Genomic DNA, 10,719 nt, shown 5'->3' with positions numbered 1-10,719 from the left:
CCATCCACCCACCCACTCACCCATCCACCATCCATCCATCCACACACCTATCCATCCACCCATCCACCCATCCATCCATCTACCCACCCACACATCCATCCATCCATCCATCCACACATCCATCTGTCCGTCCATCCATCTGTCCATCCATCCATCCACCCATCCATCCATCCATCCCTCCATCCACACATCTATCCATCCACCCAACCCACCCATCCATCCATCCATCCACATTATCCACCATCCATCCATCCACCATCCATCCATCCACCCATCCATCCATCCACACACCCATCCATCCATCCATCCATCCGTTTTTGAGATAGGGCTGCATTCAGCCCAGGATGAATTCATACCCTACATAGCTAAGGGTCCCCTCCACTTCTGAACCCCCTCTTCCTCTGCAGTCTGTCTCCTACCATGTGCTGATTTGTCAAGACAGCAGATGCAGCCCCTACTTCTTAGGCTTCCCAGTCTCCAGAACTGTTTTGCTTTTCTGACCCAGGTCTTGCTAAGTGGCTCCAGCTGGCCTGTTACTTGTTGTATAGACCGGATGACTTCAAACTCACAACAATCCTCCTGTCTCCATCTCCTGAGAGCTGAGATCACACCTCTGCCTTTATCCTGTCTGGAACAGTGTTAATGGTCACATGAATCAGGCTCTGGAGTGTGCACACTGCCTCCCAGGTGTGCCCTTTGCTTACTTAGCCAGCCTTCTTTCAGGCTGTGTCCCTGTCATGGATACCCAGGAGCTCCACCAAGAGCTTCAGGTTCCGCCTCTACCAGAGCACATGGGGCTTTAGTTACTTCTGGGCCGGTATGCATCACACACTGAACATGAGCTGGGTACATAAAGGAGCTGCCCAGGGCTCCAGTGTCAGGCAGATACGGGAGCTTCCTGAGGTCCCTCCAGTCCCTGAACAGGGATACTAGGAAGCCTGCTGTGTGCAGCCTAGCTCATGCAGAACTACTCTAAAGCCACCTGGTAAGAGGTCACCGGCTTCCTGCTCACATACCAGGGTGTGATATACCAGCTCACGTTTAGGAATTGGAGAGGAATCCTCAACCATAACTGCCTGAGTAACTGAAGCAGCAGCATTCATCTCAGGCTGCTCTCAGTCAGCTGTTTCCTTAGTCCTTCCCTCACACTTGCCTCACAGCAGCCTCCGCCAGCCTCAGCTCACCTCCCAGGCTATTAGATAGGTAATGGAAGTGGCAGCCACAGGTGCTTGGGAAAGCTACATAGGCCAATTGGCTACAAGTCATTTCCCTCTAGTCTTAACTACTTAAGGCTTTTTATTTGACTTTTTGGGGGGTGGGAGAGATCTAACCATGTTATCTATGCTGGTCAGGAATTCACAGACTCAAGTGATCCTCTGCTCAGTGTCTCCTGAATAGCTAAATTATAGATCCCAATAGGTTGGCACACATAGAAGAAAATGTGTATCCACACTGGTAAATTTTGCTTCTACCAATGTTTTTTTTTTCCCCCAAGACAGGGTTTCTCTGGATAGCTCTGGCTGTCCTGGAACTCACTCTGTAGACCAGGGTGGCCTTGAACTCAGAAATCCACCTGCCTCTGCCTCCCAAGGGGTGGGATTAAAGGTGTGTGCCACCACCGCCTGGCTGCTTCTACCAATGTTATCTTTTCAAAAACCACAGCAAAGCCAAGAGTGGTGGCTCATGCCTTTAATCCCAGCACTCACTTGGGTGGCAGATAGGTGGTGTTTTGAGGCAGAGATAGGTCTTTGGGTCCAGCCTTGTCTATAAAACCAGTTCCAGGATTGGCTTGGGCTACATGAAACCCTGTCTCAAAAAGAACCAAACCAGAGCAAAACCATAGCAAAAAAACAAAATCCTTTCTAATTTTAGTATCTTATTTCTCAAAACACCAACATTAGGTCACTTTAAAACACAATATGGCATACATTATTTTCTCACAAAAAAATCAGGTATTTACATGTATGGATCATCTTAAAATAATACAAACCTTCTGGAAATAAACACGACACTTCCTTTATTATATAAGTTTGGCAAACAGCACAAAAATCCAGCAACATTTTAAACATGTAAAAAAGTCAAATGTCAAACAGTACTGAGTATAGTTTTAAAACATTAGAAATAATGAGTGCATGGTTAGGATTCTGCAAGCTAGCAGAGAGAGTGCTTGGCTTCTGAACATGTACCATGAAACACACATTAAAACACAACAACATAATTTATCTTTACAAAAATCACAGCCAGGCAATAGAAAAGCACATTACTGGTGACAGTACCAGCCCACATGTGCTCACCACGAGTGCATCACACATGGAAATGCTCCATCTCGTACCCTGAAATGCCACGTGCACAGAGCCAAGCAAACAAAACTGAGGCTTGCTGCTGACGTTAACAATTTTTTGAGAATAATAACGTTCAATTAAAACTTTCTATATAGCAATTTCTAGATCGTAATAATGTATTTACTCCACTGCAAATCTGAGAAGCTGAGACTTCATTATTGGCAGTATAAAATTTCTGACCAGTATCAAAATTTTGGTGAAACACAAACTGAAGGCATTTTCTAGTGTTGCGGATGGTGCAGGCTCTAGGAACAGGGAGGAAAACCTTAGACTTCACAACAAGTTTCTGCTGAGCTTTGTCAAACCAAACAGCTCAACTCTAAGGCAAGATAAAATAACCCTACGGCAGAAGTGGGTCCTACAAAGTAAATACGGGCAGGAGTCTCGTCTTGGGAAGAACTCCCCCATGAAGAGATCTGGACAGTCGGCACTGAGAGGAGCACATGGAATTAACTCGCATCCTGACGTGCAGGCACTGGTTCAGAAGCCTGACTAACAATCTGTTGGTGTATCCTATTAAATTAACTTTTTTGGAATCAGCACCAGTCCCCAAAACTTCAAATTATAATATTTATTCTTCATTAAAATGTATCATTTTGTGCTATATGAACACAACTATGCTTAAAGAAAGCTGATTTGTTCCATTTACTGTATACTTTTATATATTAGGTAGCAATTGAATTTCTTTTACTTGTGCTTCGTTTTGGGGCGCTTTGATTGAAGAGAAAGTCACTTCATGGGATTACATCTTGCTGAAGCATTCTTTAGCATTGGTCCAAACCTGAATTCCCTGAGAACAAAAGAAACTTTATAATGTGATTCTATACAACAGACCCACAGCCAACATCACAGTGACTGGGGCATCTGTACACATCCCTCTAACTCTGGAAGACTGCAGTGTCTACTCTCATATTCTTGTGCGATACAGTCCTGGATCTTAAGAGAAGTAAGAGGGACAAAGAAGTTAGATTATCCCTAGTTGCAGATGATTATGACCCGCATTTGAAAGATAGGAAGGCTCTACCTGGGCTAACACCGTGAGGCCTTATCCTGAGAGAAGAAAATGAAGAGAGGCAAGGTGTCTCACCAGGATCCACAAGCATGTGCCTCCCTCCCAATATGTGAATAAGTGATTTTTAAGAAAGAAAACCATGATAGATCTCAGCATTGCTATGTAAGAGGTCTACATGAGCACATATAATCCAGTTTTTTCTGAGGGAAGGAGAAATGTGTCTATTTTCTAAGTGACTGTAGCTACCAAAATATCCCAAAAGATGCACACTACAATGTAACAGAGGTGTGTTTTAAAAGGCATCCTGGTGGTAGTTGGAGGATTTTTTACTTAGTATGTTCTGAGTCACTGAAATTTTCATTATATCTGTGGTATTTTTATAATACTTAGAATCTGTAAAGCACATGAAAAATCAATTTTTAACTTGTTTGTTTTGAGACAGGGTCATACTCTGTAGCCCTGGATGGCCAGGAACTCACCATAGAGGCAGCCCCCAGCTCACAGAGACCTGCCTGCCTCTGCCTCCAAAGTGCCAGAATCAAAAGGTGTACATTGCCGGGTGGTGGTGGCGCACACCTTTAATCCCAGCACTTGGGAGGCAGAGGCAGGCGGATTTCTGAGTTCGAGGCCAGCCTGGTCTATAGAGTGAGTTCCAGGACAGCCAGGGTTACACAGAGAAACCCTGTCTCGAAAAACCAAAAAAAAAAAAAAAAAAAAAAAAAAAAAAAAAAAAAAAAAAAAAAAAAAAAAAAAAAAAAAAACAAACAAACAAACAAAAAAAACAAAAAAAAGGTGTGCACCACCACGCTTGGGCAATTATTTTTTTAAAACATCAGCCTAGGGCTGTAGAGACAGCTTAGTGGTTAAGAGTGTACTACTGGTCTTGAAGAGGACCTGAGTTTTGTTCCTAGTGCCCAATCAGGCTGCTCACAACTATGACCTCTAGCTGACAGAGGCATCCATGTGCACAAACCCCATACAAGACACATACAAATACACTATTGAAAAAAGAAAAAAAAAACAAAATCTTTAGTCTAGTTGACTTGATAAACTAGATGATAACTAACTATATAAAAGTTAATGAAAACACTTAGAAGTACTATCTACTTTTCTTTTGTTTTGAAGACAGGAGCAGGCTCATACAGCCCAGGGTACTCTTAAACTCAGTATGTGGGAACTTCTGATGCTCCTGTCCCTGATCTACCTCCTCCGTGCTGAGACTGTAAGGGGCCGTTAGCATATCACATTGCTTGTGGTGCTGGGAACTGATCGCGGGGCTTCGTATGTGCGAGGGAAGTGTCTACCACCAACTTTAAAATGCTCTGTGATTTGTGAGTTTTGCTTTGTTTCATTTCTGCTGCAGTTCAGCCATCTAATTACATCTAATTAAGAACTCGAGTTATAGTACATTAATAATGATGTATTAATGATGACATTTTATGCAACCACATATGTAAAATGTAGATACTCATATTTACCAAGGTAAACTAATACTGATCTTTACCAGCTGTGGTAACACCTAGGAAATGGAGGCAGGAGTGAGAGCTTGAGGTGACCCCGTGCTGCACAGTTTCAAGCTAGCCTGGGATACATAGTGAATTCTAGTCAAGCCTAGGCTATAAAGTGAGTTCAAAGCAGTTGGTTGGAGCTACATGGCTTGACTTTGTCTGGAATGTAGCTCAATGGTAGAACTCCTGCTCAGCATAGGCATGATCCTGGGGAAAAAGATGTGTGTGAATGGATCTAAATAAACTAAAAATAAAAAGAACCCCATCAAATTTCAAATATAAAAATCAATTACACTATAGCACATACACAAAAAGTGATGGGATTCTACAGTATCATCCTTAGGAAATAAAAGGAGTAGACATTCTTATTAAGCTCTTGCAGTAGTTATTCTAAATATGCATAAAAATTATGTGTGGTTTGTGATAAGAAGGCCAGACATACAGACTGTCTGAGTTACTACATTTTCCTATGCTAATGCAAGTTAAATTACTTGATATGCTAGACACTGTGTCCAGACACTGGAAACACGTTTATGTAATGGGGGAACACGAGGTGCATAGATGCATCCTCGGCACCACAAAGCACAACACAAACAAGTGCACAGGTGCCACAGGCTCTGGCCACCCCGGCAGATCGAAGATGAGGATACAGAAGTGAAGGTGCGCTTGCCATTGTGTTCCAAATGCTGCTGCAGAGGTTTCCTCCAGATTCCAGGTGCATTGTTCACTACAGAGTGTGGCTGTACAGTCTCTGTAAAACTTATTTTATTGCCAAGCCATAACCACAGCCCCCCATAATGCTTCTATTATCTCTTATAGCATCTAACACTTCTGAGGAATGATACTCTAAGGTCCTGTTCAAGAACAGCATGTACATAACCAAAGTCATTGAGTGGTGTAGACTTCAAATACAACCATAAACAGGCACAAACTTGGAGACACAGTGACTAATGTTTGGGTTACAGGAGTTCTTCCAAAATTAAATTGTGGAATTAGAAAAAGTTAGTAAGAGAACTTATTTAAGTGCATAAACCCTTTCTTACTTTTTTATCTCTCTGTGATAACCACAGAGTATGTGGAGGTCAGAGGACAACTTGCAGGACTGGAGTGGGTTCTGTAAGTCAGGTCTGACAGCAGCAACCGGACCCACGAAGTCATCACACAGGCCCTTTATTTTCTGAGCTAGGTTCTCACATGTTTTAGGCTGAGAAAGGTCTTATATTTCCAACTCTCCTGTCTCCATCTCCTGCTTCATGTAGCAATCCACTAATTAAGCTACTTCCCTACGCATGCATCCCTGAATGAAGCTGCATGGTCACAGGGCTGGCTACCTTTTTGCACATGCTGATCTGCATGACAGCATAGCTGATGAGGGCTTCCTTTAGGTCCCGGTTCTTTTGTTCTTTGAAGCGTTCGATATCAGCCCATGCATTTTTCACAAATTCTCTGAAATAAAAATATATAGCCATGTTTATTCTCATATAAAGACTCTACATTACACACCCAAATCAACCTGTTTGTATAGTCATTTTCTCCAAACTGAAATATCCTAATACTCCCCTAATATAGGGGAGAAGGAAGCTAATGTCATGTGTAAGGTTTGGATTCAGTAAGCTATAAGACCTACAAGGTCCCTTCCAAGGTCACAAAAGCAGTGAACAAACTCCAGGTAAAGCTTCACTTCTGTGGAGCCAACTGCAAGCTGGGCAGGGCTCCAGGGGTGTGCCCTGTAAGTAACCCCAATGAACTCACTGGCTCACCAAGCTAAGGTAACTGTCTCTGTGGTGTGTCATCTGTGCCTTAACTGGAGTAAACAGACATCTGTTCATATCTCCTCAGGATAAGTTGTACCATAGTTTCTTAAAATTGTCTATGTAGAAGAAAAAGCTATTGCTTATATATAAGATAGTTGCTTTTCCTTTTCCTAAATGTATGTCAGACAAAAACAGGGGTATCTGAATACTCTCCTATATTATGCTTAGTATTTCTGTGTACATTAATACTTTTTGCCACAACAGCTCTACCTTCAAACAGATATGGATGGTTCCTTGAGCCACTCATAGCCTCATATATGCCAGGAAATGCCTGCCTTTGGCCACTGGAAAGTACACAGTAATTATGAATCCTGATCAGCATGTGCGTGACTGAAATGACAACCTGGGGGCTGGAAACACAGCTCAGTGGTTACAAGCACTGGCTGCTTGTACAGAAGACTGGGGGTCAGTTCCCAGCAATCACAGACAGCTTACAACCATCTGTAACCCAGTTCCAGTGGACTTGACACCCTCTTCTGGCCTTCACCGGCACTAGGCACACCGTGCACACACATACATACATGAGGGAAATCATTCACAAATGTAAACTAAAAGGAAATCTTAAATAACAATCTGGGTCTTAAATTCTGATTGCAGGGCTCCATGGCAGGTTCCTGCAGCCCCAGCTACTAGGGAGCCTGAAGTGGAAGAGGAATTGGACCCTGGGAGTTCACACAAGTTTGGGTAACACAGTGTGATTGAGTCCCCAACCCTAACCTAATGAATGCATGAGTGAATAATCCCTATAGGCACCTTTTATTATATTAATAAAAACCGACTTTGAGTCTTTTAAGAGTACACAGTTCCAAAAATTAACAAACCCACTTTAAAAAAAAAAATCTTTGTTTGTTTGTTTTTCAAGACAGGGTATCTCTGCCCTGGCTAGCTTGGAACTCACTCTGTAGATCAGGCTGGCCGCAGACTCGGAAATCTGCCTGCCTCTGCCTGCTGAGTGCTGGAATTAAAGGTGTGCACTGTGATACCCAGATGAAACAGTGGATTGTCTGTGTTAATACTTCTCATTTAGGAGAAAAGAGAAAGAAAAGGAGACAAATAATGAAAGCAGATCTCTGAGATCTGAAATTCCAGAAATATTTATGAAAACTATACTCCAAGCCTTTATGCAAGGTATGAAGGGGCTACACTTCTCACAGTTACTTACACTGAAGGTCCCATGAACCCAGTGACAGTCACTGACCAGTCACCATCCAATACTAACGGGCACACTACAGAACAAGTTCCACACCATGAGAGTCTGGGAGGGTAGGACTCCTCTGTGAAGTGGTACTTATGCTGTGTTCTGCAGCACAATTGGACTTTGTTAAATGAGTTACAAAGGGCACAGAGAATGTGCAAAGAACACAAATCATGAAAAGTATAAGAATAGTAAAATTATAATCCTGATACCCCCACCCCACCCCACATATCACAACTGTTTCTAGACTCCAACTTTGCCATCAGCACACAGTCAGCATCCAGGATGGCACAAAGCAGGAGCTGTCACTGCAGAATACCTAGTCCATCATGTCTGGCACTGTTAAGCGTCACAGCATTTTACCTGCCTTCCAGATTTTTAGACTTCAGCTGCTGTTCCCCTTCATTTATCTGCTCCTCTAGCACCTTTATCCTGGCTTCTCTTTGCTCTGGAGTTTCTTGACCAAAGAGTTTGGTAGTCATTCCCTTCAACGAGAATGTTCTCACAGTCTAAAGGGAAACAAAAACAGATGAACAGAGGAGGCCTGGTACACCCAGCGGGATATTACACAGCCAAAGGGAAAGAATTCCAGCACGTGCCACAAGCCAGACGACTCGAAGGGCATCCTGACAGGACAGCCAGAAATGAGCACTGTCTGACTCTACTGAAGTTGGGTATCTAGGAGTCAGTCAGAGGCAGAAATTGGACTGTGGTTTCCAGGACTGGAGAAGCCTGGAGCTTTCAACAGGGATGGTTTTAGTTTCAAAATATGCAAATGTTCTGAGATGAGTTGTAAACAATGTAATTAAACCTGACTCTATTTGAAAATAGTCATTATGGTACTGTCCTTTGGAGACAAGAGCTCACTATGTAGACCAGAAGCTTCAGACCCTACAGACTGCCTGCCTCTGCCTCCCGAGCTGGCTTCCCAACAAGTGCATTTAGACTGAGCACCTGTCTGTGAGCTGCCCTGTTTCTAGATCCTTCTCACAGCGTATCAGTCAATGTATTCTAGCCAACTGGCTGGACTGTACGTGAGGTTTATTCAAGATACAGAGTTTTCTTCACAAGTACTTACCATACCATTAAAGAGTACAACACACTTCCTTCTTAGAAGAAATGTACTGATTCTGATTGGGTAAAACTTTCCAAGGTAAACTAAGTTTTAAAAATATTTTAATTTTTAAAATGTATAAGTGCATGTGTATTCAGGTGCCCAAAGAAGCCAGAAGATGGGATCAGATCCCCCTTGGAGCTGGAGGTAAATGTGATTGTGAGTTTCCTGACTTAAGTGCTAGGAATCATATCTGGTCCCTCTACAAAGGCAGCAAGTACTCTTAACCCAGCCTCCAAACTAAAATCCCTATAAAACATCTTACACAGTTTTATATCAAGAAAGTAGCCAAAAGAGGCAGAGAGATGGCTCAGTGGTTAAGAACATCTGTTGCTCTTTCAAAGAACTCAGGTTTGATTCCTAACAGCCACACCAGGGGACCATTGGCTGACAACTGCCTGTAACTCCAGTTCTCAGGTATCCAATGCCCTTTCCTGGCTTCTGCAGGCGTGGCACATACACACGCAGACACACACATCCACGTGCACATGAACACATGCACACATACAAGTCTAAAAACAGACTTGTAATAAGTCTTCTTTTTAAAGGTGAGGGAAGTCAAGACACTACTCTATGAGTGATTCTGTAATGTGTAGTAACGCTGCCAGGAGGGGCTGGCGAGGTGGCTCGGCGGGTTAGAGCACTGACTACTCTTCCAAAGGTCCTGAGTTCGGATCCCACCAACCACATGGTGGCTCACAGCCATCCGTAACAAGATCTGACGCCCTCTTCTGGTGCGTCTGGAGACAGCTACAGTGTATTACACCAGAGCAAGCGGCGCCAGAGCAAGCAGAGGTCCTGAGTTCAATTCCCAGCAGCCACATGATGGCTCACGGCCATCTATACAACTATAGTGTACTCATACACATAAAATAAATAAATAAATTAAAAAAAAAAAGCTTCCAGGAAACAAAAGGCACCCTATCTCATGATTCTCCTAAGGCATGGATAGGTACCTTGCACAACTGCACCCCACCCCACCCCACCCTACTACTCCAGCAACAGAGACTAAAGAGTACTCACCCCAGTGGCCAGCTCCTCGCACTGTTGTTTCTTGGAAGCCAGGTCTTGAGCAGCTGTCTCCAAGTCATACTGCATCAGCTCATGCTTCCTGCACACAGCCCTTGGGGTGAGCAAGAACAAACATTAAGGTTTTTTGGCTTCTTTAACATATCAGAAATGTCTTTAGCAGCCCAGGGAGAGGTAGTCATAATGTCTAACTAGTTTCAGAGCTTTTCTCACCATAACTTTCAAGTTTAAAATGTAGTAGCCCAATCCTGAAAATTAAATCTAGTGAAACCTAAGCATAAACACTTTATATATTCATAAACAAAAGATGGCTTAGTTATTTTAATAAATGCACTACTAATTGTTTAGTATGCAATGATATTTTTTCTCAAACACTCTCAGAAAGTGTACTCAAAGCTGTCTCTGATTTCAAACCCTCTTGCTCTGCCTCCTGACTGCTTTTATTTTTTTAAAGATTTATTTATTTTATGTATATGAGTATACAGTGTAGCTGTACAGATGGTTGTGAGCCTTCATCTGGTTCTTGGGAATTGACTTTAGGACCTCTGCTCACTCCAGTAGACACCACTTGCTCAGTCCCTGCTGGCTCTGGCCCAAAGATTTATTTATTATAGATGAGTACACTGTAGTTGTCTTCAGATGCACCAGAAGATGGCATCAGATCTCATTACAGATGGTTGTGAGCCACCATGTGGTTGCTGGGAT

The 10,719-nt window shown here is 43.0% G+C and overlaps 1 protein-coding gene across 2 annotated transcripts in view; it reads right to left on the bottom strand.

Moving 5' to 3' along the window:
• Positions 1–1,994: 1,994 nt before the first annotated feature.
• The window catches only part of Snx4 (sorting nexin 4), a 70,812-nt gene continuing 62,087 nt past the window's right edge, over positions 1,995–10,719 (bottom strand). For both annotated transcript variants that reach the window (XM_031363705.1, XM_031363706.1), the window contains exons 11-14: positions 10,009–10,108; positions 8,235–8,380; positions 6,194–6,308; positions 1,995–3,132 (exon numbers count right to left, since the gene is read on the bottom strand). In XM_031363705.1, coding sequence (XP_031219565.1) covers positions 3,085–3,132; positions 6,194–6,308; positions 8,235–8,380; positions 10,009–10,108 — 409 coding nt within the window. In that variant the 3' untranslated portion in view covers positions 1,995–3,084. The remainder of the gene's footprint in view (positions 3,133–6,193; positions 6,309–8,234; positions 8,381–10,008; positions 10,109–10,719) is intronic.

The sequence above is a fragment of the Mastomys coucha genome, unplaced genomic scaffold (genome assembly GCF_008632895.1).
Source record: "Mastomys coucha isolate ucsf_1 unplaced genomic scaffold, UCSF_Mcou_1 pScaffold12, whole genome shotgun sequence".
NCBI lineage: Eukaryota > Metazoa > Chordata > Mammalia > Rodentia > Muridae > Mastomys > Mastomys coucha.
The sequence above is the reverse complement of the archived record's forward strand: the minus strand, read 5'-3'. Positions and strand labels throughout refer to the sequence as shown.